Here is a 25378-nt window from a genome sequence, read left to right as displayed (position 1 = left end):
CCTACCCCTGAGCTGGAGTCATGGCTGGGTTGGAAACCGGAGCTATGCTCCCCGCATAGCTCTGCGGTGGGGGCTGCAACTGGGGCCATGCGCCTCTGCCACGGCTTGTATGGTTATTTTTAGTAAAAATCATGTGTTCCATGAATTTTTGTTTGTTGCCTGTGACCTGTCCATGACTTTTACTAAAAATATAATCGTGACAAAATCTTAGCCTTACTCAAAGCTAAAAGAATTTCCTACAGTGCAAGTGATAGATACGCCTGTATTTGGGGTTGAAAATCCTGTGCTCCTTCCCTGCTGAAGCCTATGTATGTATTGTAGTATATGTAAGACTAGTTTGTGCCTTGAGTGCTTTGTACTCGGACCTTTACACCAGAAAATTGCAAAGTAGCTTCTGAATAAAGGAAGACACTGCGGGAGCTCTGGTGTGATCTCCACTACGGATCTCTTTCCAGCCTCTGCAGTCAGGCTTTGGTAGCCACTCACACCCCTTGCACAGGCAGAAAGGTGAACAATGACGTTATCACGAGTTAAAGGCACAGCAGACACGTGTTTTAATAAACTTTTTAAAATTATTCCTTCCCTGTGGAAGAGTCTTGGCACCTCCTGCTTCAGTGACGATATCTCAGAATGCATCCTGCTGTAAGATCACATCGAGCATGGATTCAATAACTCTGCTGCGGTACGTGAGGGCACATGCTGAGCCATCTTCTGGGAACCAGGACGTGCCAAGAAGATTTCAGAGAGGAAGATAAGACTTAATAAAAAGTTAGTTAAACTTTGTTTCTCTACTGAATGCCCCAAAGCCTGGGGACTTGCGGGGAGTGGGAACACTGGTGCTTCTTGCTGGGCTTAACTCCATTTTCATGTTTGCATTGCAGTCCAGCATTCAGTGCCTGGTCTAAGCAGGTGCCCCTTAAAGTCAATGGAGCTCCGCTCATTTACACAAGAGTTGAATTTGACCTAGTGCTTCCAGATGAAGGATCCAGGAGGGGCAGAGTGCTACTCTAGTGTCCTAGACACCGTAGTCATTCCACTGGGGGGCTCCAAAGGAACCAGCAGCCAGACATCAGCGAGGGCACCCCCATTTCATCTTCCAGCTCCACAGCCACAGCAAAGGACCAAGGGGCTGCTTCTGAAGATCCCTTTATAAACACACACGCAGCTAGCAAGGGCTACGGTGCCTCACCAGCTGTGATCCAGAGCACCACAGGCTGGCCCTGACTGGTCTAGTTAAGCTGCTCACAAAAAACCCAGGTGTCAGGAGGGAGAGAGTTAGGATCGGTGGGTGGGCATGGGGAGGCAACATTAGATTTACTGAAAAAGCTGATGTGAGGCACAGCTGCAAAGGTGAGACAAAGGGGGAAAGACAGAGGATGCAAGGGTGGGGGAGATAGGGCAGAACTCTTCTGCTGTCCCATTTTAATAAGTGTATAAAATGCTTATTCACTGCCACTGTAGGTGTAGAGTGAAAGATGTTGCATTATAGGTCACCCTCAGTCACATTCCCAACCCACAGGGCAATCGCTTGCCCCCCATACACCTCAATGCCAGCACGGATGCAATAGGCACCCACACACATATACACGCTTTGACTGGTGCATTACAGACTCCTGTGTTAAGGCAGACTTTAGCATGACATATTGGAATCATTGTAGTACAGAGTTTCATTTCACTGGCATGTGCAGTCCTGATCATTTATAACTCCACCTCAGCAGTGGTGTCTCCGATCTCTCTACGCACAGAGACAGAAGGAAATTTTACTTAGAGATCATGGAAAAGAATTCTCAGGAGAGCCCCGAAGTCTGTCACTTTTTACATGTAAGTTAATGATTTTCTTTTCCATTTCAGAATTTCCCATGTAATATTTATTACCTAGAGCATAATAGCTGTCTGATATGCATGTGTATTCAGCACTCCTTGGAATGATAAGCAGACCACTGGATATTGCTGTTTTGTAATTAATTAGGCAGAAGCGTCTAAGACAAGAAAGAAGACCTGCAAAAGATACAAAATCTGTGGATTGCTCTTCTGCATACTGGTGATTTTTCTTATTCTGATATTTTTTGGTGTCAAATATTTCTGGAACCCTTCACCTAAAAAAGTAAGTAAATATTCACTGATTCAGGATTTTAGAGTGTCAATTCTACACAGTGAGATCAATCTTTCTACAATATTACACCTATCAATACTGCTAACTGCTCACTCTAAAAATCCATACAATATTGTGATAAACAGTTTTTACACTACAGAATATTCATGGTGACTTTTTTCTTTTCATTATTCAAATCTAGCTTTTAGTGGTTTTAGTGAAATATTTTCATAATTAATAATTGCACCAGATGGGATCTCAGCTAAAAAGAGTTAAAATTACTTTATTTCACCAGCAGCAAATTTTACTACAAGTATGAAACTATTTTCCATTTTATTTCAATTATCTTACCAGAAACTGGTGGAAAAATCATTTTGCCACCACATAAAGAGGAGAGGAAGCCAGAATCTAGAATGATTGACTATCAGGATTTATATTTCTTACTTTAATGTGTTTGCAATGTTAGGGGACAATGAGACAGACTTGCTTTCAGAGGCGTTTCTGCTAACTGGATTGTGTTCATTTATTTTCAGCTCCTTAGCCTGTAGCTCTCTTATCCCCACTGTGCATATCTACAGTAGCACAAGGTAGACTGAAATAAAACCACAGCAAGGGCCAACGTGTAACTCTGCTGACTCTACTGGCCCAATATTTCTTGGTTCCTCAGGGAAATTCCACTTTTATAGGATCATTATCCTTAGACACATATTTTCTGTTTGATGAGATGTTCAAATATCAGCAATTAGAAAAGCACGTATTTTGGAGCCAACCTACATGTGATAGGCTGGCTACCTTCCCCTCCAAACCTCCTCCCGCACCATCTTCCTACCCCACCAGTTAGGAGCATAACAGCTGACATACCATCACAGGTCTCTGTGATCCATAGAGTCCGCTATTCTGTCTACAACAGTGGCCATTGCCAGGTGCTTTAGATGAAGGTCTGCATCATGGAGGAAGGTTTCTTCCTGACCCCAGATAGTGACCAGTTTATGCCCTGAAGCACAAAGACTGCAGATTTTATAATTTTTTAATAATAATTTTATTAGTTTCACAATATGCAAAATACAAAACTATAGAGGCAGGAATGTTGTTATATGTGTTGGGGGAATTGCAACATGTTTGACGGGCATTAAGATTTGCAGTAAGGGGAAGTCCTTTTTATTCTAGCCAGTCTGTGGCCCTGATTCAGACTTCTCACATCTTAAGCAACATCGCTAAATGTAGGCCAACAACCTGCTTATGCTTTATCCTTGCCCCTCTTGTGGAGAGGAGTTTCTATATTAGGCATTCTCTCAAAATTGGATGGGTACCATGGCTTGCATGACTGCTCCCTGGGCTCACTCACACTGAAAGCAAGACTCATACTTGGACCCACAAGCAGATGAGTGTCATGTGTCCCACTGAGAGGGGTTTGTCTGCCACGCACGAGCCCTGATCTCAGGCATTGAAAAGACACCACTTATCACAATCACATAAACACCTAGCAGGGACTGTAAACTCCCCACTACACACCCGAAGCAAGAACATGGACCTCGGCACCAACAAGCCACTTTGTGCCTGGTTCTTGCCTTGCCCTGTCCTTTTGCATTCTCCCACCAGGCTTCTGCTTGCAGATAAAGTCCCAATACAGAGAGTGGCCCAAGAACAGCCTAGGGTTGGAGCTCCTGGACCAGATAGCAGGAGCGGTTGTCTTGAACACAATGTGTGAAACCTGGGTCATGGGCTAGAAGCCCATCTCTCTCAGACTCACCCTGTGGGCGAGATTCACCTTAGCACAGAGGGCCCGTGCAAGACCTAGGCACTGCTTGAGCTGTCCTTCAGTCCTTGCCCCAGGGCTGAAGCTGGATTTCAGTGGTACCTACACAGGTCTCACACAATCTGCGCAGGGCTGAATTTCACTCTGTGCAGTAAAGGGTAGTGATAGGAGGTTCAATGGGGGGATGGAAGGGGTTTGATGGGAGGAACTTTTATGATCTGGCTCTGGTGCTGCTTGTGTGGGCACTTCCAATGCTTGTGTCAGCCCCGGGGCTGCCTGGAAGCCTGGTCTTGCCTTTGTTACTTTACTTGACTACATCTGTTTAAAATAAGCTGCCATTATTCAGAGCCAACATCTGGTGGAGATATTTTCATTCCAATCATCTGCGCCCATAAGCCATTGCCAAGCAGTAGGTTTGTAATCGAGTTCAGCTGACAGTCCTGCTATGACAGCATTTGGTTGGAGACGTGTGGCTCATACCTTGAAGGCCATCAAATTGTCTGAGCTCAGGAAGAGCTAGCCTCGGCTGCTATGCTGCCCTCCAGGGAGCTATCTAGCTAACAGTGGCCAGTCAAAGGGGCCCTGGCCTAGTAAACCAACAATTGCCATAGCAAAGAGCACTATGAACTGATTGTGACACAGACTCCAGCAGAGACATAGAAGGGGGCAGGTTGCACCACCCTTATTCAGGGGCCACTCCCTGTTGCAGGCTAGGGCTGCCCCAAGGATTGTCCTAATTTGTGCCCATGTTTCAGGAGCTCTGATGGGGCTTTGCAGAGGTGCATAATCACCAGGGTACTGGTCCTCCCCAGCCATGTCCCCTCCCACTGCCAAATCTACCCCCTTCCTCTCCTGCCCTACCCACCCCTTGCCTCCACCCTGGCCACAGCCACCCCATGCACCTGGCGCTGCTGCAACATGGCGACCCAACCTACACCCGTCCTAGGCCCAGAGGGGCCCAAGGGCAACAATGAATCTGGCCCTTTGTCTAGCAGACAGAGAAGTGCTTGAGGACTTCAGCCAAGTCACTCATCAAAGTTCCTGACATAGCAGCTGATTTGGAGTGCAAGAGGCTCTGAGTCAAGCCCCAAGAGCAATAGATGAATCCCATCCTGACACCGATTTCGAGTGGCTTAGATGTGACAGTTCTGTGAAGCACAGAAAGGACTCTGTTAATCACGTAAAGGCCTGGAGAACAACAGACCTACATGTGTAGTGGTACTAGAGGCCCCATCCCTGGAGATGCGTGCCCAGTGCACTCATCTTTCTACAGGGATGGGTCCGGCTGACACAGGTCCAATAAAAGATATTACCTCACCCACCTTGTCTCTCCACAGGCATTGGTCAAGAAAGAGATTCCCTTTAAACACACCTAGATTTACAATGTGATGACCATTTTTTCAAAGCAGAATGCACTTTAAACTATCTAACAGTCCAGGCCCCAAGTGTGATCGTTCTATTTGGATAAGAAGTGTCCCATTTCCTGAAAGTTTATTTTCTTATCATCAAAAAAAAATAAAAGCCACACACACATCTCCAAGCTGCTGCTGGGACCTCACAGAGTCTCTACTGTTCCTCTAGTTCAGGGGTAGGCAACTTGCGGCACGCAAACTGATTTTCAGTGGCACTCACACTGCCTGGGTCCTGGCCCCTGGTCCGGCGGGGCTCTGCATTTTAATTTAATTTTAAATGAAGCTTCTTAACTATTTAAAAAACCTTATTTACTTTACATACAACAATAGTTTAGTTGTATATTATAGACTTATAGAAAGAGACCTTCTCACAATGTTAAAATGTCTGACTGGCACGTGAAACCTTAAATTAGACTGAATAAATGAAGACTCAGCACACCACTTCTGAAAGGTTGCCGACCCCTGGTCTAGTTACACACAGCCTGCCAGTCACACAATGGGAGCACAAGCTGTTAACCCTGTCAGGAAAGGTCTTCACCATGCTTAAATGAAAGGTTTCGGGGGACAGACTGCACAATATAAACATCACTACCGTATCTCACAGCTACCACTGCACAGAGCGGTAAAGCAAAAGTAAGCGTGCAATGTTACCCAAATGCATAACGGACCAAGCCACCAGGGATAGAAATATTACTTACAGACATCTAGGAGACTAACAATAAAAAATAAGAACATTACAAAGTGCTCAAGAGGAGCCATTTAACATTGCAATGGAAAGTCAAAGAGAAAACATTTCTAGCAGGAAAGACAGAAGACCCGGGTCTTCTAATTATTAAAACAGAAGTGGCCAGCAAAGAAAAGGAACGCTGTGTTTGTGCCCTTTGGGCTTCACTGTAATGTAAAATGAAAGCCTGAAAGTTTGGGGGGAGTTTCCTGCTTATTTGGGTTATTTTAATGTTAGAATTATCAGCTCTTGACTTGGGATTTGCTGGAGGACTCGAGAACAGTCCTCAATTGAAGGGGGAAAATTTTTTTAATCTTTCGCAAAGAAAGATTTTTTTCCCCAATGGTGGATGTTGAAGTAACATGTTTGTTAACAAAAGCAAAACAGATTTAAACAGCCTGACCAAACACCCCTTCTCCTCTCAACTGCTCTGATTCCAGTCTCCGGTGATCTCACAAGAGGAGTCTTCCAGGAAAATCAGGATAGGCAAGGGTTGAATTTCTAATGTTAACAAAAAAATTCAAGAATAACAAAACCCTTTTTACACACACACACACACACACACACACACACGCACACACACACACACACACACACACACACACACACACACACATTTTTCCACTTTGCAGTTTTCTTTGGAGCCAAGCACTCCACCTTCATACATTAACACTGAAATAACCTGAACCTGCCATTTAGTAGCATTACATGAACAAAACAAAGATGACAAGATAACAAACCAAAGTGATTATCATAATGCGGAGAGCTTGTTCCCCAAGCAAATTCTGAGATGACTCTCAAAACTATCAGTATCTCTTTAGCCCAATTAAAAATTTCACAACCCTCCAAATAATATGCAGCTAAGCCAAGCCTCCGAATGGGTTAGTTGGCCAAACTGACAGGAAAAATCATTCCCCTGAAACAGAAGGGGATTCTAAAGTAAGTCTACAATATGGTTTCAGATTCTTTCATGGATGATTTAAAGCACAGCCCATACTTGGCCTCTCTGAGCAGGCAGCACGCCAACATTTTCTAGCCTTTAACCTAATTTTTCCATAAAGCAAAATCTATCAACAAGTATATTTTAAAAAATTCTGAATTAGCTATGAGAGATGCTCATGAATGTCAGGGAGACACTGAACATTATTAATGAATTTTAATTTTTTTAAGTGGGAGGCAGCATGGTTAGAGCATTGGACTCGGACTGAGGATAGCTGGGTTCTATTCCCTGCTCTGCCACTGGTTTCGTGGGTGACCTTGGGCAGGTCACTTTACGCTCTGTGCCTCAGTGTAAAATGGCAATAATGATACTGACCACTTTTGTAAAGGGCTTTGACCCTACAGACAAAAAGCGCAATATAAGAGTTAGGTTTTATTATTAATAAAAGCCCTTCTCCTGCCTCTCCGCACACAGTCAGGCTGCCCAGATTTAGGATTTGGCTCCATGAGGACTGTTGCCTTGATAGCCCTGGAGACACAAGACTCTGTTTATCCACTGAATGAATACAACCTGGTGCAATCTCCCCCCATCCCCACCCAACCCTTGGCCTCTGCTGAGAGTACCAACAGGATGCCAGATCCTGCCAGCTGTGTGTGGACAGGTTTCTACTGGGAATTGGATGGAGACCCTCCAATCTCACTTCACACAGGCCACTGGCCAGCCACTGGGTGGTGAAGACTGGCTGCAAGTTGTCAGTTTGTGAGGGAGCAGCTGTGCAGCATACCATCAGACCTCTGAGCCAGCTTTCTGTCATTGACAAGAAAGAATAGAGAGGTCCAGAAAGGTACCTGAACAGCAGCCCTGGAGACGCAAGTGCTGCTTTTATCCAGAGAGGATATTCAGCAGGGGCAGCAGTGAAAGCTCCTCAGATTCCAGCCCCCCACCCCCTAAGTGCCACTGACTGCCCTAAAGTGGCTTCCTGTGGGGATGAGAGGGGTGTTTTCCTCCCCAAACCATGCAGCCCTCTGCCTTGCTGCTGAATTAGAGAACATATTGCATTCAGGCACCGTGAGAACTCTCTTTTCCCCTCTTGGTTCTTCAGGGGTTTCTGTGCCCTTTGCTTGAGGCCTCTCTTTAGAGAGACATTGTTTTATCCTTGAAAGAGAATCTCTAAGACAACTCACCAGCTTTAACTGCTCCAGGAGGATCATTTGTATGCTTCAAATAGCATCTTCTATTATTCAGCCCTTAAGAGTCAGGCAACAACAGAGACAAGAGGGCTGCCTAGCACCATCCAAAGCTGGCAACAGCAGCAGCAGATACCTGTGAAGAGTAATACAGATTGTATCAGAGATATATTATTAATTCTCTGTTTGCCCATTTCAGCACAGGGAGGGTGCAAGACATTAAGTACTGTTATGCTGGAAGGTGTTCATAACTGCCTCCTATAGACCATCACAGATATATCGCATGTAGGGGTACGTCCAGACTACCCGCCGGATCGGCAGGTAGCGATCGATTTATCGGGGATCGATATATCTTGTCTCATCTAGATGCAATATATCGATCCCCGAACGCGCTCCCCGTCGACTCCGGAACTTCACCAGAACGAGCGGCGGTAGCGGAGTCAACGGGGGAGCCGCAGCCATCGATCCCGCACCGTGAGGATGGAAGGTAAGTCGGAATAAGGTATATTCACTTCAGCTACGGTATTCCCGTAGCTGAAGTTGCGTATCTTACATTGACACGCCTCCCTAGTGTAGACCAGGCCTAGATGAGATGCGATATATCGATTCCCGATAAATCTATTGCTACCCGCCGATCCGGCAGTAGTCTGGACGTACCCTAAGAGAGTTAGTAAGAAACTTTCCCTCTGGATAGGTTATTCTAAATTGTCCACTTGCACCTTCCTCCAAAGCAGCTGGTACTGGCCTATTGTGAGTTAAAGGACACTGGAGTAGTCAGGTCTGGCAGTTCCTAGTAACTTTGGAAAGCTTGAAATCCAAACCTGGATCTGGATTCCGTTTTTGCAATTGATCTTTATCTGTGTATTGGGCCAAACCAAAACCCCAGGTTGGAGATGTTCAAAATCCAGGTCGACACTTTCTGGGACAATTACTTTTGAAGTACACCCATCACTAACACATGAATGGACTGAGGGTCTGATCCTGATCTTCTGACTCAGGAAAGACTCCCGTTAAAGTCCATCTATCTAGCCTCAATTTTTCTGTAACATTTGTCACCACTGTATGCAAGCATGGAGGTTTAGGGTATTTTTCCTGGAACAGAGTGTAGGATGGAGCCCAAAGTGAGCAGAGCAGCTGTAAAAGCAACCAGCAGATTCTAGAAAGCATAGATAGCCCCTGCTCCAAAGCTCTGGCCCCTTGACATTGGTGCTTAGGAACTTTTATAACCATCTGCAGAAACTGTGGTAGAAAACCAGTGTAAAACAATGGAGTCTTTTTTTTTAAATTGCTAAATCAACAAAAATTAAAATATTGGGATGGACCTGACTGCCTCTGCTTATATTTCTTGTCCTCCCAGATATATGATATGGAGCACACATTCTTTAGCCATGGGGAGAAAAAGAAGATTTTGATGGAGATAGATCCTCTAACCAGAACAGAGACATTCAGATCTGGAAATGGCAGAGAGGAAATTTTAGAAATATATGACTTTAAAAATGTGAGTATGCCAGTTTTCCTAAACCTTCTGCAACGAGGCAACCAGATGGTCATGACACAGCGACGGTTTAAGGACATTAATTATTACAATTAGATGGGCTTTCGGGGGGGCCCTGCAGTTTCAGTCCAGTTTCTTGTAGGAATGTGTCAATATCGTAACTGGTACCACTGTTCACAGTCACAGCAGAGACACCAAGTGTGGAAAGGGGAATACTTACTGCTATCTATGCTGAAGCCACTTCACACTGGGTATTTCCTTCTCTGATCAGGTCTCTTATGTTAAGCAAGGATAAGACTGGACAAATAGTTGGATAGGACACCTCCACAAATAAGAGTTGGGAGCCTGATAATTTTCACTGAGGAGCTCCAAATATTTTGCAATAACTGAACAATAGCCCTCAGAGGTATATCCAATTACCTCCATTAGACAGATAGGAAAACTGAGGCATAGACAGGTTAAGTGACTTGTCCAACACTGCCCGGCACATCAGTGGCAAATCCAGAAATAGTATCCAGGTCTTCTGATTCTCATTTCTGCCTGTACTTTAACCACTAGACCATACTCTCCCATATATTAGATATCATACCCTATCCAAAGTCTTAGTCCTGTTGTTCCACCCTTTTGAATTCCCTCTGCAGTTCCATTGCAGAATTAGTCTTCACTTACCTTATGCAAGCTTGACTTCACTGGAGCTGATAATGTGCTTAAAATTAAGCACATGCTTAAGATCTTTGTTGGATTAGGGCAAGGAGTGCTCAGGGAGATCAAGTCCTAAAAGCTGTTGTATAGTGCTGCTCGAGTTAGCTGAGTGAGTGATGCCACTTCATGGCGTGCTTTGGAGATCCTTCAGAAGGAAAGATCCTATTCTCCCATATGCTCTCAGAGGCATTTAATACCAGAGCTCTTCACCGTGGGGATGGTGATGTTCCATGAAAACCTGGTTTGAAATCAAGATCTAGTCATTGGATTTATCCTTGCAGATGAATGTGACTGTAGTAAATCTACAAAAAAATGGCATGTTTGTCTGTCAGGAGAGCATCAAAACCTCATGACCAGATAAGATGATCTATTTGAATCCTAGTTATAATTCCTAGGCAAATACTCTGCTCAGTGCATGTCCTGAAATCTTCATCTAATAATCTAGCAAGAGTTGAAGGCTGAAGATTCATATATTCAAAATGGCCAGATTATACTTTATTCATTTATTTGTGATGACTAAAGCATGTGATAGTTACAAAGAAGTGGGTATCAGGATGGCGTTTTATTAAGCTCTTCCTTTAGCTATTTGTAAATAGCACCATTCTCCAAACCCTTATATTGCAATATCCTTTAGGAGATCTTTTTAGTACATCTCAGCACCTTTGCACAAAAACTAACAAAAAACGTAACTAAACTGTGATCCAATGAGATTCTCCTTGTGCTGCTATTTAAACTTTCACATTTCATTTGCCTGGTTGTTGTTGCTTTTAGGGAATAACTGGCATCTTTTTTGGAGAACTTCAAAAATGCTTCATCAAAACTCAGATTAAAGCAATACCTGAAACTACGGAGGCTGAAATACAGGAACCTAAGGTATGTAAATAAAATAAAATAAAAATCTGCATAAGTCACTCCATGTGAAGCTGACTTCGATAGTTTCATCCAGGAATCAGAGCATGTTCTCATTGGAATTCCATCTGCTCCGTCCTTCACTGACAGTTTGCTACTACGGAAGAACAAGCATTGCGATGGTTTCATAAAATTATCTTGTTTCAGAGGATTGCTGGTAAAAATGACAATTCAAAGAGACAGGATCAGACAGAAGACAGACAAAATCCCCACCAGTACAATACCAAGAATCAAGAACAATAATCCTGCTGTAGTTAAAAGGCCACATGGCAGCTCAGGATTAGCAGACACCAGAAGTCAATCTAATGAATTCTTCCAGAAAGATCTGCCCTCGCACTCTGTGAGAGAATTATGCAAAGGACATGAAATAACAAGAGCAGCTACATTTAGGCAACAGTGAATCACTAAGGCTCTGATTCAGGAAAGTACTTCTGCATGTGCTTAAATCCCATTGTAGCCAACAGAATTTAACCATATACTTAAAATTTTGCAGGTGCAGAAGGGCTTTTCTGATTCAGGGACTAGATTCTGGGGTTTATTCGTTTGAGTTTTCAGTCACAGATTCTTTGGATATTTCATGAGACTCTAGTAGAGCTTTTGGGTCATCGAATAACTATGATTTTTTAATCTTTACCAAAACAGTATTTCCTAGGATAGAGAATAGAAAGGGAAAACCCAGTGTGATAAACTAAGATTTAAGATCTAGTCATTTCTTCCTGTGCATGGCTGCATAGCCAAGAAAAACAAACACTTGGCTACTCCGATCAGCAATCATTTCTCTCCTCCACCCAATATCCCAATAATAAATAGATGGTGGTTAAAGCAGATCAAAATCTGAAGGGGAGCTCAGCAGCTTTGAGAGCTGTTGTGATGGGTCTTGGTGTAGTTTAGCAATGGTAAATAGCACACCAGCATTCTGCATACATGTGGTATTTAGTAAAGAGCTTGGTGCAATCTTCTGTATAGCCTCATTCATAAAATCTGCATGCCAAAATACGCTACAGAATAATGTAATAGGAGAGACATCTGGTATAAATGACAGAAAGCAGTGGTTCAAAGGCATCTTGTGAGGAATAAATGAAAATGCTTGACCACAAATTAGTAACAGAAGGAGAGAGAATTTAAGAGGAATGAGCAAAGGAGAAAGGAGATGTTTCAATCTGAGATTTGAAAGGAGTTGGAAAATTGATGAATCAGAGAATACAGAAGGCTATTCCAAATGGCAGTTGTTGCAGAGGAGAAGGCTCTTGAAGCAAGATTGGGTATGTCTACACTGCAATCAGAGGTGTGACGTGACTGCAGCAGATGTAGACACACCCAAGTCAGCTTTGATCTATCAAGTTCTAATAACAATAGCAGTGGATCTGCAGCAGCACAAGCGGCAGCATGGCTTGTATGAGCCCATCTGGGACCCTGGGCATGGAGCGGCTAGCCCACACTGCCACAGCTTCACTACTAATGTTACTGGAGCAAGCTACCTCCAGGCTAGCTCGGATATGTCTACGCATGCTGCAGTCTCACCTCTGACTGCAGGGTTGACATATCCACGAAGTGACTGGAGAGAAAAGAGAGCTAGTGTCAGGGCCGCCCGGGGGGGGGGGGGCAAGTGGGGCTATTTGCCCCAGGCCCCCACAAGAATATAGTATTCTATAGTATTGCAACTTTTTTTTATGGAAGGGGCCCCTGAAATTGCTTTGCCCAAGTCCCCCTGAATCCTCTGGGCGGCGCTGGCTAGTGTTAGGCTTAGTTCTGTTGGCTAGGAACATGAAAAAAAATCACATCCCTTAGCCGACAGAGCTATGCTGGCAAAGCATTTGTGACATAGGCAAACCCTCAGATAAGCAAAGGAACTGCAGGAGGCATAGAAAGAGACAAGATCCCTGATTATTCTGGTGTCACGTCCTCAGATATAAACCAGGAGTAACCCCATTAAAATCAATGGGGCTTACTCCATGAGGTCACATCTACAGTACACATGCTACAGGTAGGCAGCTGTAGTGTAGGTGCTTCCTGCATTGACGGAAGGCGTTTTTCTGGCAATGTAGGTAATCCACCTCCTCAAGTGGCGGTAGGTAAGTTGATAAAAGAATTATTCCAGCATCTACACTGGGGGTTAGGTCAGTTTAACTATGGCACTCAAGGGTGTGAATTTTTCACACTCCTCAGCAACTCAGCTTAGTTGGTCATAATTTTAACCGTACACCAGAGCTAGAGGTCAGAACTGGGGCCCTAAACCTGTAACGCAAAATCCATGGAGCTTTAACAACAGGGAGTGTATGTTTTGCACTGTTTTAACAAGTCATGTCTTTAGCAATGGAATCTGAGGAGGGGTAGAAGCCGCAGGAGGTGGTAGGGTCTATGCTGGCACACCAAGGTGACGACACCTTCTTCTTTCAGGAAGATGAACTGATGACTACCTACTTGGAGCAATCCATGGTCTGGATTCCAGAGGAAAAACCTATTGACAACAAAGAATTCCTAAAGAGCTCCAAAATTTTTGACATCTGTAAAAATGTGACCATACACTGGATCCACCCAACTCTGATCACAGGTAAAATAGACTTTTCCCTCACCCCTGCAGACTCCCACAAGAGATGTACCATGTTAACCAACCTGCATCTCCAGGAACAGCTTTACAGTCAAATTAACAGTTCCCGTCTTTCTCTCTGAAATTTTGTATGCTGCGAGCTGGCCCAGAACAAGTTTCCTAAGTGGAGTTATAAATCAGATAAATGAATGTGGACAGATCCTTTATTACTACCACGAGAAAACAATCCGTGTAATATAACTAGCTAGGCCTTTTCCCTGCAATAAGTCAATTTATCCTTCATTATCAGCCCTCAATCAGCCTGCCCTCTGTCACAGGAAAAAAGAGAAACATTTCTTTGGCACCTGAAAGGAAGCCAACAATGTCTAGAGAAGATGAATGGAAACCAAGACAACTAAATTCTGTCACTGATTCACTGCGTGACCTCAGGCAAGTCACTTAGCCACTGGGTGCCTCTTTCCTCATCGTAAAGTGGTGATAACAACACTTAACTTTCTAAAGCAGTGTTGAGAGCCTGGGATGAGAGGTACTAGAGTAACGGCAAATACTGTTCTATTATTGAAAAAGAGAACTGTGACTGTTGTGTTCAGAGTAATAACTGTTAAGAGCGTGGAGGTCAGTTAGAAAGACAACTGCTCTGTTGTGAAGCTCAGTTAAAGTGAAGGATCAAATAGTGGGAGTCTCCTGCTTCCACCAGAACTCCACCTCAGGCAGGGGTGGTGGAACCAAAGTGCGCTTTGGGGGACAAGGCCCCCACAATGGAAACATCGAGGGAATAATTTATGTTTACACCTTTGTAACAAGCAAGTTGTTTGATGTGCTCAGGCGAGGCTGGGCCCCAGAGCTGCTGGGGACGAGAGCGTGATCCCAGGGCCTGGAGAGGCTGCCATGGCATTGGGGAGCAGGTGGGAAGCAGGGTGATCAGGCCGAGTCTCAGTACTTCCCCATATGCAGACCCCCCATCCCGCTCCCCACCTATCCCTGATACCCCAACTGCCTCTCCCCTCATGCAAACCACCCACCCCAATCCCCTCCTACCCAACACCCCGATTGCTCCTCCCCCAATGCAGAGCATCCATCTCGGTCCCCTCCTACCTCTGACACCCCAACTCCCCACCCCATACAAACCATCCACCCCACTCCCCTCCACTCCGACTGCCCCTTCCCCCTGCAGACCACTCACCCTACTCTTCACCTATCCCTGACATCCCGACTGCCTCTCCCCCACGCAGAGCCCCCACCTCACTCCCCCCTACCCAATATCCCAACTGTTCTTCCTCTGCCCCGCTGCCCCTGCATCCCTCTGCTCCCAATGCCGAACGCCCACCCTGATGTCCTTTCGCTGCCCCTGACACTCCCATTCCCCATGCTCACTGCGTTTAGGTTTCACTGTGCCCCTTCCCAACCCCAGTCAAAGCAGCTTCCACTGCCTCTGCCCACAAGCCAGCTGCCTGCAGCATGTAGAGAGCCAACATAAAAGCATTACATAATCAGAACAAATTCTGATTGGCTGAACATTCCCCAAGGGGGCACCCTGTACGATTAAGCCTCTTATGGGTGTCTTGTGGGTATCACCCACAAGACAGGCGGGTGCCATTGTGGGACTGTGAAGGAAGGAATAATGTCAAATCAGAGAGATCTGCATTTGTGCCCAATAGAACCTGTCCATGGGCAGGATCTCAGGTGACTTGCTTTGAAAATGTATCAGTTTGTAAGGGCTGGCAGACCAGACACTCTGTGCCATGGGCCAGTGTCTGATTCCATTAAGGCCCATGACTATATAACACTCTTCTTCTCTACACACACACCTGCAGCATCCTCCAGAGCAGGTTTTCTCAAATAGGGGTCGCCACTTCTGTAGGGAAAGCCCTTCGTGGGCTGGGCCGGTGTGTTTATCTGCCCTGTCTGCAGGTCCGGCCGATCGTGGCTCCCACTGGCCACAGTTTGCTGCTCCGGGCCAATGGGACCTGCTGGAAGTGGCGGCCAGTATGTCCCTCAGCCCACACTACTTCTAGCAGCTCCCATTGACCCGAAGCAGCGATCCGCGGCCAGTGGGAGCCGTGATCGGCCGGACCTGCGAACCGGGCTGGTAAACACATCGGCCTGGCCCGCCAGGGGCTTTCCCTACACAAGCAGCGACCCCTGTTTGAGAAACCCTGCTCCAGAGTAACTGTAAGCTAGTGGGATGGCTCAGCAGACAACACCCAGGTGCAGTCAGCACGTTCTGTGACCCCAGGTGTGGAGCCTTCTCTTCCCTAGTATTCGCCTCTCTCTCTTTCCTAAGCAGTCAATTTACAGCTCTTCTTACAAGCACCTGCACAAGGGAAGGGGGAAGGTGAGCTGAAATGAACCCTTTGTTCACTGGAGACAAAGTTTTCCTGCTGCTCCTTCTCACAGCAACACTGCAGGCATTTTTTTGCTTGCTTCTCAGTTTGTATAACATGGAGCTATCTGTGTGTTGTACACAGAGAGCAAGATGTACAAAAGAAAGCAATTCTTTACCCGATGCACCAACCTGTGGAACTCATTTCCAGGAGATGTTGTGAAGGCCAAAAGTATAACTGGGTTTTAAAAAAGAATTAGATAAGTTCATAGAAGATAAGTCCATCAATGGCTATTCGCCAAGATGGTCAGGAACACAACCTCATGCCTTGGGTGTCCCTAGGCCTCTCACTACCAGATGCTGAGACTGGACGACAGTGGATGGATCACTCGATAAATTGCCCTGTTCTGTCGACTCCCTCTGAAGCATCAGGCACTGCCACTGTCAGAAGACAGGACACTTGGCTCAATGGACCATTGGTCTGACCCAATGTTCTTACAATGTTGGGTGTGGTTTAGTGCTGTTTTGGATTTAGTGGGGCTTTGTGCCATATCATGCTAGAGGTGAGCATGCCACCTGCAACTTTTGTCCCTGCAATCTCTCCAGGGCAGTTGTTGTAATGATTGTTTGCGCTGTTATTCTTAGCTCCTGAGCTGCATGACTTTGAAGATGGAGGGGAAGATAATGTCCACTTCCTTGTGACCAAACAAGATGGGGCTGAAAGACAGAATGAGCACCATGTGGATAAGGATGCGAGGCCAGGAACCAAACGCCGGGCCCGGCAGCTAACTGAAGAGGATCTTCCCGTAAATGACTATGTGAGTCCTTGGGCATTATTGGGCAACTGTCAATATTTCACTCTCAGGCTGAACTTCAACAACAGGAACACTCTCAAGCTACGTCATCTGACCTGCATGAGCACCTTTTTCTGACCTCTGTCTGCCCCTGACATGTGACTCTATGAGGCAGCAGCATTAAAGCCCACTGCATTAAAACAAGAATCCCAATAAATGATGACAACATTAGAATGGCGTGGAACAGTCATGCCAAATAGGGGTTTTATTTGAGCTAATGCTCATAGTGTCCCCAAAACATAGTTAACTCATAGCACAGCATAATGGCTGCAATCCTTCTTCATAATAGGAGAGGCCACGGTTCTTTGGTTGTAATATCACATTTGACCTGCCTATGGAGGACTAAGGCAGATAGGATAGTCTAGTGGGCAGGGCACTGGCCTGAGACTTGGAAGACCTGGCTCAGCCACAAACTCACTGTGTGAACTTCGGGGAACTCAGTAACCAACCCAGTTTCCCAGTTCTAAAATGAGGATGATGCTTCCTTACCTCCCAGGGATGCCGTGAGGCTAAAACCCATTAGTGACTGAGGAATGCTCAGATATTAGTGATGAGGGCTGAGAAAGTACCAAACTCGACAGAAAATGGAGCACTACAAACGGAAATTTCAACCAGTGCTAAGATGTGGTGGGCCACTCAAATTCCAGAATAGTCCACTCCAAATGTTCGCGTTGACTCTGTTAATTGTGCACTGTGCTCATGCCCTCCTCTGTGGAGCCATGCTACGAATATCCCCCCAGGAGCAGCATTACCACCTGCTTCTCTTCTCAAGTTCCGGTGAGTAACCCAGGTAACCACTGGGTGATTTTACTAGATTCTCACTGGATCTTGTGTGGACAACAAAAACAATATATCAATGTATTGCATTGAAGTGCTGTACACCTATTAATTAATCCTCACTGCATCCCCATAAGTGAGGTAAATATTATTAGTCACATTTTGCAGCTGGGGAAACGGAGGAACGGAGCAGTTCAATGGTTTGCCTAGTGAGTCGGAGACAGGATTGCAGCTCAGAAATCCCTGGCTCTCAGTCTTGTGCTCAGACTATGAGGCAGCAGCATTTCTAAGACAAGCTGGCCCTCTTGCTTTGGGTCCTGTTCCTTCTAGGGCCAAGAAGAACTAGATGAAATAAGAACTGATTCAAACCTATATCCAAACCTGGAACCACACCCAAAATGAACCTTCAGAAAACCCAGATTGTCATTGTCACATCTTCCTGGAGAACAAGGGAAAAGGCTATTCCTGCTGTGCTCCAAGCACTGGAATACCATAAGTGTTTTAGTCTAGGGAGGTTCAATTAGCTCAGATACAGCATCTGAAGTTTGCGGTGCTGCCCCAAACCTCTGAGCCAACACTAGTTCCACTGCCAGCCAGCAGACTGCTCAGAAATGCTGTCAGATCTCAGGGGTCTCCCAATACTCAGAGCTCCAAACCTGAATTTAGGCACTACTGAATGGCCCCTCTTTCCCTTGTCACTCACGTACTATGACCATCCCAACCCACCCTCTGCCCCCTTCCCCAGTCCCTGGTGGCTCTGCCTCTCTTCCCATTCCCAAGCTCCCAGGGGTGATGCTCCTCTCCTCACAGGACCGCCAGGGATTTAGTGGCTTTCCCCAGCCTGCTGCTTCTCTGCTTTTCCTCCTGGTACTCTCTGCTGTCTCCCCACGGCAGGCCCATTGGAAAGAAGGGGCAGAAGCACTACTTGGAACATGGCCCCCTCCAGCCAGGAAGCAGTGGGGCCAGGAAAGAGGAGCAGCATGGAGGGCAGGGATGTGAAGCTGGCAGCCGGAGGACTGGGAAGGAAAGGGATGGGAGGAGGCCAGGGTGTACCACTTGCCAACAAGCAGAAAGTGAGGTCCAGAGTTCAAATTAGTCTGATGCCATCACGGGTGTCCAAGAGCTGAGCTCTGAGCTGGGAGAGACCTAGCCTGGCATCTCTGGGGCATGGCTGTGCTCCACTGGGCTGGGGTATAGGTGCTGGGTTCATCTGGGGGGGAGGGATCGCTCAGTGGTTTGAGCATTGGCCTGCTAAACCCAGGATTGTGAGCTCAGTTCTTGAGGGAGCCATTTAGGGATTTGGGGATTTATCTTGCTTTGAGCACGGGGTTGGACTAAATGACCTCCTAAGGTCCCTTCCAACCCTGATGTTCTATGATGGTAGCATTTATGGCAGGATAAGCATCCCCCTAGCATTTGGGGGGGGTTAGTATTCCATCAGCACAGCAGCTCCCCATAACTGAACCCAGAGTTTGTGCTCTGCCCCAGGCACTTTCTCCCTCACACCCTCTCCTGGTTGTTTTCTCTTCCAGACGGAGAACGGACTTGAGTTTCACCCCTTGTGGGATGAACGAGGCTACTGCTGTGCTCAGTGTCGCCGCGCCAACCGATACTGCCAGCGGGTGTGTGAGCCTCTGCTGGGCTATTACCCGTATCCCTACTGCTACCAGGGAGGAAGGGTTATCTGCAGAATCATCATGCCATGCAACTGGTGGGTCGCACGCATGTTAGGGAGAGTGTAGGGCCACACACCTGCTGAAGCAATGGAACTATAACTAATATATGTCCTTGCTGTATAGAAGGACCCTATTGTACGCTGCCGCTCAGCTAGCCTCCCTGTGTTACAAGCCTGTAAAATGCAGGCTGTTAACTCCTTGATTCCTGCTGCGTGCTCCAGCCATGCCTGGCTGATCACACCGCCTGTGCTGCTGTTCTATTCTATTCGATACCACGCTCATCCCTGCAGTATCTTGAGTGCCTGCTGAACACAGCAGGTGCAGCCTAACGTTCCCCTGCTTGCGGTGAAATGTTCATGGACAGCATGCAAAGGATGAATAGGCAAGATTGTATCTGTGCTGCACCCTAAGAAACAAGCCAAACAATAAATGTTTTCTATGAGCAATTGCAAAGAAAAGTCATTTAAACTCAGTCTGTGCTGTTTAGTGGGTCTGACAAGTGAGCTCACTGTACAGCTCCAGAGCCAGCTAACATGCGGAGCTCAGGTTGCAGGTCCCTCACTGGGCTCAGCTAGCTAAGGTCATACAAAGGCGAGTGAGGGTTGCAGCACAGTATACGTATCCCTGTTTGTGCCAGACTGCATACAGATTGACTACACTGACCTGGCCATTCCCTCAGCACCTCTCTTGACACAGAAACCACACAGGACTCCTATGGGCACTTAGTTCATCAGAAATACAGGTACCAGGCATTCACATGCTGGCACTCTTCCCTTCGAGTCAGCATCTTAGCGCGATGCTAGGGGCTGCTGGGCTACGGTAGATGCCATCATCTGGCTGAGATACTAGGGCAGGTACCTGTCTCATTTGTAGTCATTAAAATAGCCCATGACACTTCTCACAAGTCCTGGCCAATTTCCTGCTTGTGTAATTGCATTCTGCCTTCTCACATTCCCCCTACCTTTCCAGTTGGACACAGTAGACTTCATTTACATTCCTAAGGAAAAAACAGCCCCCACATGCTGGTTACTGTGTATTTATCCATCTGGAAGAAAACAGAGTCTTCATTCTCAGGTTGGTTGCAACAAGTCAGAGACAGTTTATTTTCCTGACACTTGCAAGGGGAGAGTAAACCCAGACAGGGGTTCCCCCCATCCCAGGCAGGTCTCCGTTAGATAAACAATTAGGGCAAGAATTTATACCTTTTGTTACAGACAATAACGATCAACAACCACATCTTGTTTATACATATTCCTTCTGATATCTTACTTTTCTCAGCAGTTCCTGCTACAGTCTGTATTCCATTCTTATCTAACACAAGGTCAAAAAACAGTATTGCTTACAGTTTTTTGTTCCACTTGCTTTCCACTTGCCCAGGCCCTGCCTGAAATCTTGCGTTATTAGAGCTAGTGTTATCCTGACTCTTATTTTATTCCTAAAAGTTAAGATATCTGCATTCAAATTCCCTTTATCCTCTTCTCTGCTTCCACACTCCCCCCTTTTGTGCTTCCAGCACAACCATCACTCTCAAACCTCTATTCTCATTAAATCTTGTATTTCTGACTCTAGCTCACACGGTACAACCTTCTGGGGTTTAACTGAATACAGTGACAAAGCATGGTTAGTACGAACATGGAAGGTGCTATTATTAATACAACCTTTACAAACTACAATAACCTAACCCTAAACTAAACAACAACAATAAAAGTATTAACTTTCCCATTGTAATAATATGATGGGGGTGCTGTACAGCCTTAGTCGTAAAACACAATACTTAATACATAAAATAGACACTCTATAGGCTGTATGAAAGGCATACTCTTCAATTTGATATATATTTTGGAGCATATGAATTTGCCCTTGTTATTCAGAGATTATCTAGACCTCTGGTAGGAGTGAAAGCAAATTTTGGAACTGGTCAAGTACTAAGGCAGTCCAGTTTAAGGATATCTGAAACCTAAGGGCTGATTATAAAATTTTATCTGCTGGCCAATAAATAATATTATTGCCTGTAGCAGTGGTGAGATTAAAATGTATGCCTTGAAAAGTGGTGGCATTAACATACACACAGTTGTCATTAGCTTGGAAAAGCAGGTGTCCTGTCAGGGTATTTCCTTGTCCCATACCTTCCCAACAGATGTCATAAACAGTGACTTCTCCTAGCTTCAACTTTTGTACCTACTGAAGCTGTGGGGGCTTTAAAGGCCAAAATGTCCATTGGCTTACTATCCCTATCCAAACATCGGGCATTATTCCAGGAGCACTGACTATAAGTCAGCTAGGCATACCAGGTGGTTAAATTTCCCAAATATCTCAGTGAATTATCCAATCCCACTTGCATCCTCCCCACGGACCCAGCAGGATTCGGTATGTGGGAGCCCACACCCCTCCAACCAGCCCATACGCTTGGAAAGAGCACTGTGAGCATCTACACTTCCATCCTGAAAATCTCCAAGTATGTCTCCATGGCCACAGATCAGATAGCATTCCTGAAGCACTAGTAAGGGCAGCGGGCCAAGCCTGATGCTCAAGATCACTCTGAATGGCCATGAGCTGGTTATTCAGAAAATCCTGAATTTCTGAACATGCCAGATCCCACTGTAATCCCTTTCCTGCCTCACTGATATTCAATATCATCTCTGTCAACAGCTTCTGGGTCATTAAACTAAGGGCAGAAATAACATGTACATGTAATTCACCAACCCCAGCCTGTACCTGTGTTAACTGTGCTCCAATAATAAGACCAGTGGCCTTTTCCAGTTGCTCTAATTTCTCATCATGCTGTTGACCTTTGTAAATGTTCCAAATTGCTGCTGCACTATTGGCACCATCCCATAGGGATCATTAAGGTGTAAAGGCCTTGGCCATTGGGTTTCATTAGAGTATATGGTATTGTCTGTATTAGGATGTATTACAGGGGTGGTAGGGGTAGTAAGGATAACGGCAGGGGCAGTGGTCGTGGCAGCAAGGCGCCTTAGGTATTCATCATCTGAAAGCCAATTAGGAAGGGCTATACATCCTGAAGGTACTTGTCCAAAAGCACAGAGCCCAGTCCCGGAATAAACCCAAACCACCACTCAATACCACAGACTCAAGCATGGTTCCCACAAATTCCTCCCTGCCAGGTTACGATACTCCGTCTCTTCCACCAGAGCCAATTCTTAACGTCTTTTGTAGTCAAGAATCCCTGGACTTTGGTGGTTTCAGCGGAACAAACATACATTCTTCTTCTTCTTCCTTCCTGGAACAGTCATGGTTCAGGATCATACCGGGGGAGGTTACCAGGACGTTACTCTGCAATAACTGGGTTCCTCCAGCAGATGGTGAATGTATGGTGGTTCTGTTAGTGGACAAGGGAGAGGTTACCAGCACTTCACCTTGTCCTTTTCTGCTGCTGTCCAGAAGGAGAAAAAAGGGTACCAGAAGGAGGGACAGGCTGATCAGCAGTCTGAGGGTCATCTCGAGGTGGAGGGGCCTTTTTGCAGTGAGAAGCATGGGTCCAGGCAGTCAGTCCTTGGCACTTCACAGTGATGTTGGTAGTTAACAGGACTTGGTAAGGGCCTTTCCAACGCGGGGTCTGAGCGGTCTTTCGTTGATGGACCTTTATGCAGACCCAGTCTCCTGGATCCAGTGAATGGCAGGGTTGCTCAGGATCCTTGGATAGTGCTTCTTTTACCTGTGTATAAAAAGACCTGACGCATTTCATTAGTGTCTGGCAGTAATTAAGCATTGTATCTTCCATCAAATTAATGTTCATCTGGGCAAGGGCCAGTGGGGGTGCAGTCAGTAGTCGCATCGGGTGCCCTGTCAGGATCTCATGTGGACTAAGTCCAGTCTTCCAGTTGGGAGTGGCCCTCATGCTCATCAATGCTAATGGCAGGGCATTTGGCCATTTTAAGTTTATTTCTGCACAATTCTTAGCCAGTTTGTTTTTCAGAATCCCATTCTGATGTTTCACTGTCCCGGCAGAATGTGGGTGTTGGGGACAGTGGAAGTTGTGTTGGATCTGCAAGGTTGCACATAACTCCTTTACAATCTGTCCAGTAAAATGAGAACCACGATCACTGTTGATATTCACAGGTATGCCAAACCTTGGAATGAAATCTTTAAGCAAAATTTTCACAACAGACTTGGTGTCTGCTCTCCTACAAGGGAAGGTTTCAACTCAACTTGAAAAACATCAAGTAATACTAACACGTACTCATAATTGGAACATTTAGATATTTGAATAAAATCAGTTTGAATATTTACAAAAGCTCCCCAAGGGGTGTGCTGCTTTTATAGCTTAAACTACTTTTCCAATATTATATTGCTGGCAATATTATTCCAATATTATATTGCTGACCCTCCTCCCTCAGTAAGTCTCCAGGAAAGGCAGATTAGCACTGTATGTGGCCAACACTACTGCAAGCATCACAAAGCATTTTGGGGAGGGTACAAGGTGTGTGAGTGGAAAGTGGAAGTTTCCTTTGCAAGTACAAGAGGCCGAGGGGGGGAAGAGAAGAAGAAGAAAGGAGCAGAGAATGAATGAATTAAACACTGCAATTAGCAAACTCAGTCCAAAGATAAGACGCTGGCTCCTGCCCAAGGACACTGCTTATAGCCAAGACCTAGCTGACAGCTGAGAAAGACAGGGCTTAAATGTGCCTGAAAGAAATCCAGCTGCACAGGCCTGCAAAATAGCAAGGCCAGCAGGAAGGAAAACAGCAGCTCTAAGACTACAGAAATGGAAAACACCAACTACCAGGCAAATTAAAATTAGGTGCATAACAATCTCGTTAACTGCAGCAATCATCACCTCTTTGCTCATGCGTGCCATCCAGTGGTGCATGCGAGCAAACAGGACAAGAGCACCTGAGGCGCAACCAGGTGGCCGTCCACAGAGTGCCAAAGGTGATTGGGGTGTAAAGTGCACACAGCAGTGCTCCAAGAACATTTCTCAGCTTTTGGCACAGCCTCTGTCACACATATTAAAACCTGAGTATTTAAAACCTGAATAAAACCTGATAGTATCCAAACCACTTTGTATTCCAAGTTGGATAAACAAGTATCTGCACTTAGCTCTAACCCTTCTGTTGGGTCTAAACTTTTGGTGAACTTTGGAGCCAAAAAAACACCCAGACTGGCCGTCTCTGCATAATCCTTTCTGAACCTTTTTTTGAACAAAGCACTGACCTGCAAACTACTCATGACACCCCCTTCCTCAAGTAGCCATTAGCCTTTATCTCTATGCATTTACTTGTTAAACTTGCTCTTCCTGTAAAATCTTGATTGATTATGCATGACCATTATCTTTTGTTAATCACTTTGTTTACTTCTGTGTATAAATATTGATGCCCACCCCTAATAAAGGGGCCACACTTATTCTAAAGCTTTTGGGGTAGTGTGTGCCCGTTGATCAACGCATTTGTGTCTGGTCTCTGACAGAATTGTGGGCCCATATTCCAACTCCGCACAACCTCGGGTGTTGGAGAGGTGAGTGAGGACTTGCTTTATTACCTAACAATTTGGGGGCTCGTCCGGGATTCCTTCTGGTGCGGTACCTCTGTCCAGTGGTCAGACCACTCATATATGAATTGGCAAGGCGCCACAGGAGATTTCTCCTAGCCAATTCAATATTGAGAGGTCGTGTATTGGACAGCAGGGTAAACGCCAGTTGGAGGGCTCCTGTCAGACACCATGGGTCAAGGGACTAGCGTGCCTCTTGAGAGTCCGTTGGGGATTGTAAATAAGTTATGGAATGAAGGGAAACTCCCAGTACAGACAGGAATGTCTAGGAAGAAGTTGTACACACTATGTGTAAGGAATTGGACTGGGTATACCGCGGTATTGGCCGACTCGGAGATGAGGTGGCCTTCGTATGGCTCTTTCGAGCAGGCTGCCTTAAGAGGAGTAAAGAGCCAGATCGAAAAAGACCATCCGGGACAGTTATGTTACTGGTTTTGTTGGGACACAGCAGCAGAGCTGTGGAAATCTTTAAAAA

The 25378-nt window shown here is 45.7% G+C and overlaps 1 protein-coding gene across 4 annotated transcripts; it reads left to right on the top strand.

Annotated features, from left to right (window-relative positions):
• Positions 1 to 275: 275 nt before the first annotated feature.
• TNMD (tenomodulin) lies at positions 276 to 23672 on the top strand. 4 transcript variants are annotated; one of them, XM_030575093.1, is made up of 8 exons: positions 276 to 308; positions 1746 to 1821; positions 1970 to 2104; positions 9469 to 9609; positions 11080 to 11181; positions 13615 to 13768; positions 16734 to 16906; positions 19252 to 23672. In XM_030575093.1, the coding sequence occupies exons 2-8, from the start codon at positions 1774 to 1776 to the stop codon at positions 19459 to 19461; spliced, it is 963 nt and encodes a 320-aa protein (XP_030430953.1). In that variant the 5' UTR covers positions 276 to 308; positions 1746 to 1773; the 3' UTR covers positions 19462 to 23672. The 4 variants fall into 4 exon arrangements, with proteins under 4 accessions (XP_030430953.1, XP_030430952.1, XP_030430951.1 ...); XM_030575092.1 differs by lacking the exon at positions 276 to 308 and adding an exon at positions 721 to 768 and having other exon boundaries at positions 1716 to 1821; XM_030575091.1 differs by lacking the exon at positions 276 to 308 and adding an exon at positions 1296 to 1350 and having other exon boundaries at positions 1716 to 1821.
• The last annotated feature ends 1706 nt before the right edge of the window (positions 23673 to 25378 follow it).

The sequence above is a fragment of the Gopherus evgoodei genome, chromosome 9 (genome assembly GCF_007399415.2).
Source record: "Gopherus evgoodei ecotype Sinaloan lineage chromosome 9, rGopEvg1_v1.p, whole genome shotgun sequence".
Classification (NCBI taxonomy): domain Eukaryota; kingdom Metazoa; phylum Chordata; order Testudines; family Testudinidae; genus Gopherus; species Gopherus evgoodei.
Note: the sequence above shows the minus strand (reverse complement) of the source record. Positions and strands in the feature narration are given on the sequence as shown.

Excerpts from the sequence above, each read along its gene's own strand:
- TNMD (XM_030575093.1), top strand. The coding sequence starts at position 1,774 with ATGGAAAAGAATTCTCAGGAGAGCCCCGAAGTCTGTCACTTTTTACAT. Across the intron at positions 1,822-1,969 it reads AAGTCTGTCACTTTTTACAT|GCAGAAGCGTCTAAGACAAG; the intron begins GTAAGTTAATGA and ends GTAATTAATTAG. Across the intron at positions 16,907-19,251 it reads ATCTTCCCGTAAATGACTAT|ACGGAGAACGGACTTGAGTT; the intron begins GTGAGTCCTTGG and ends TTTCTCTTCCAG.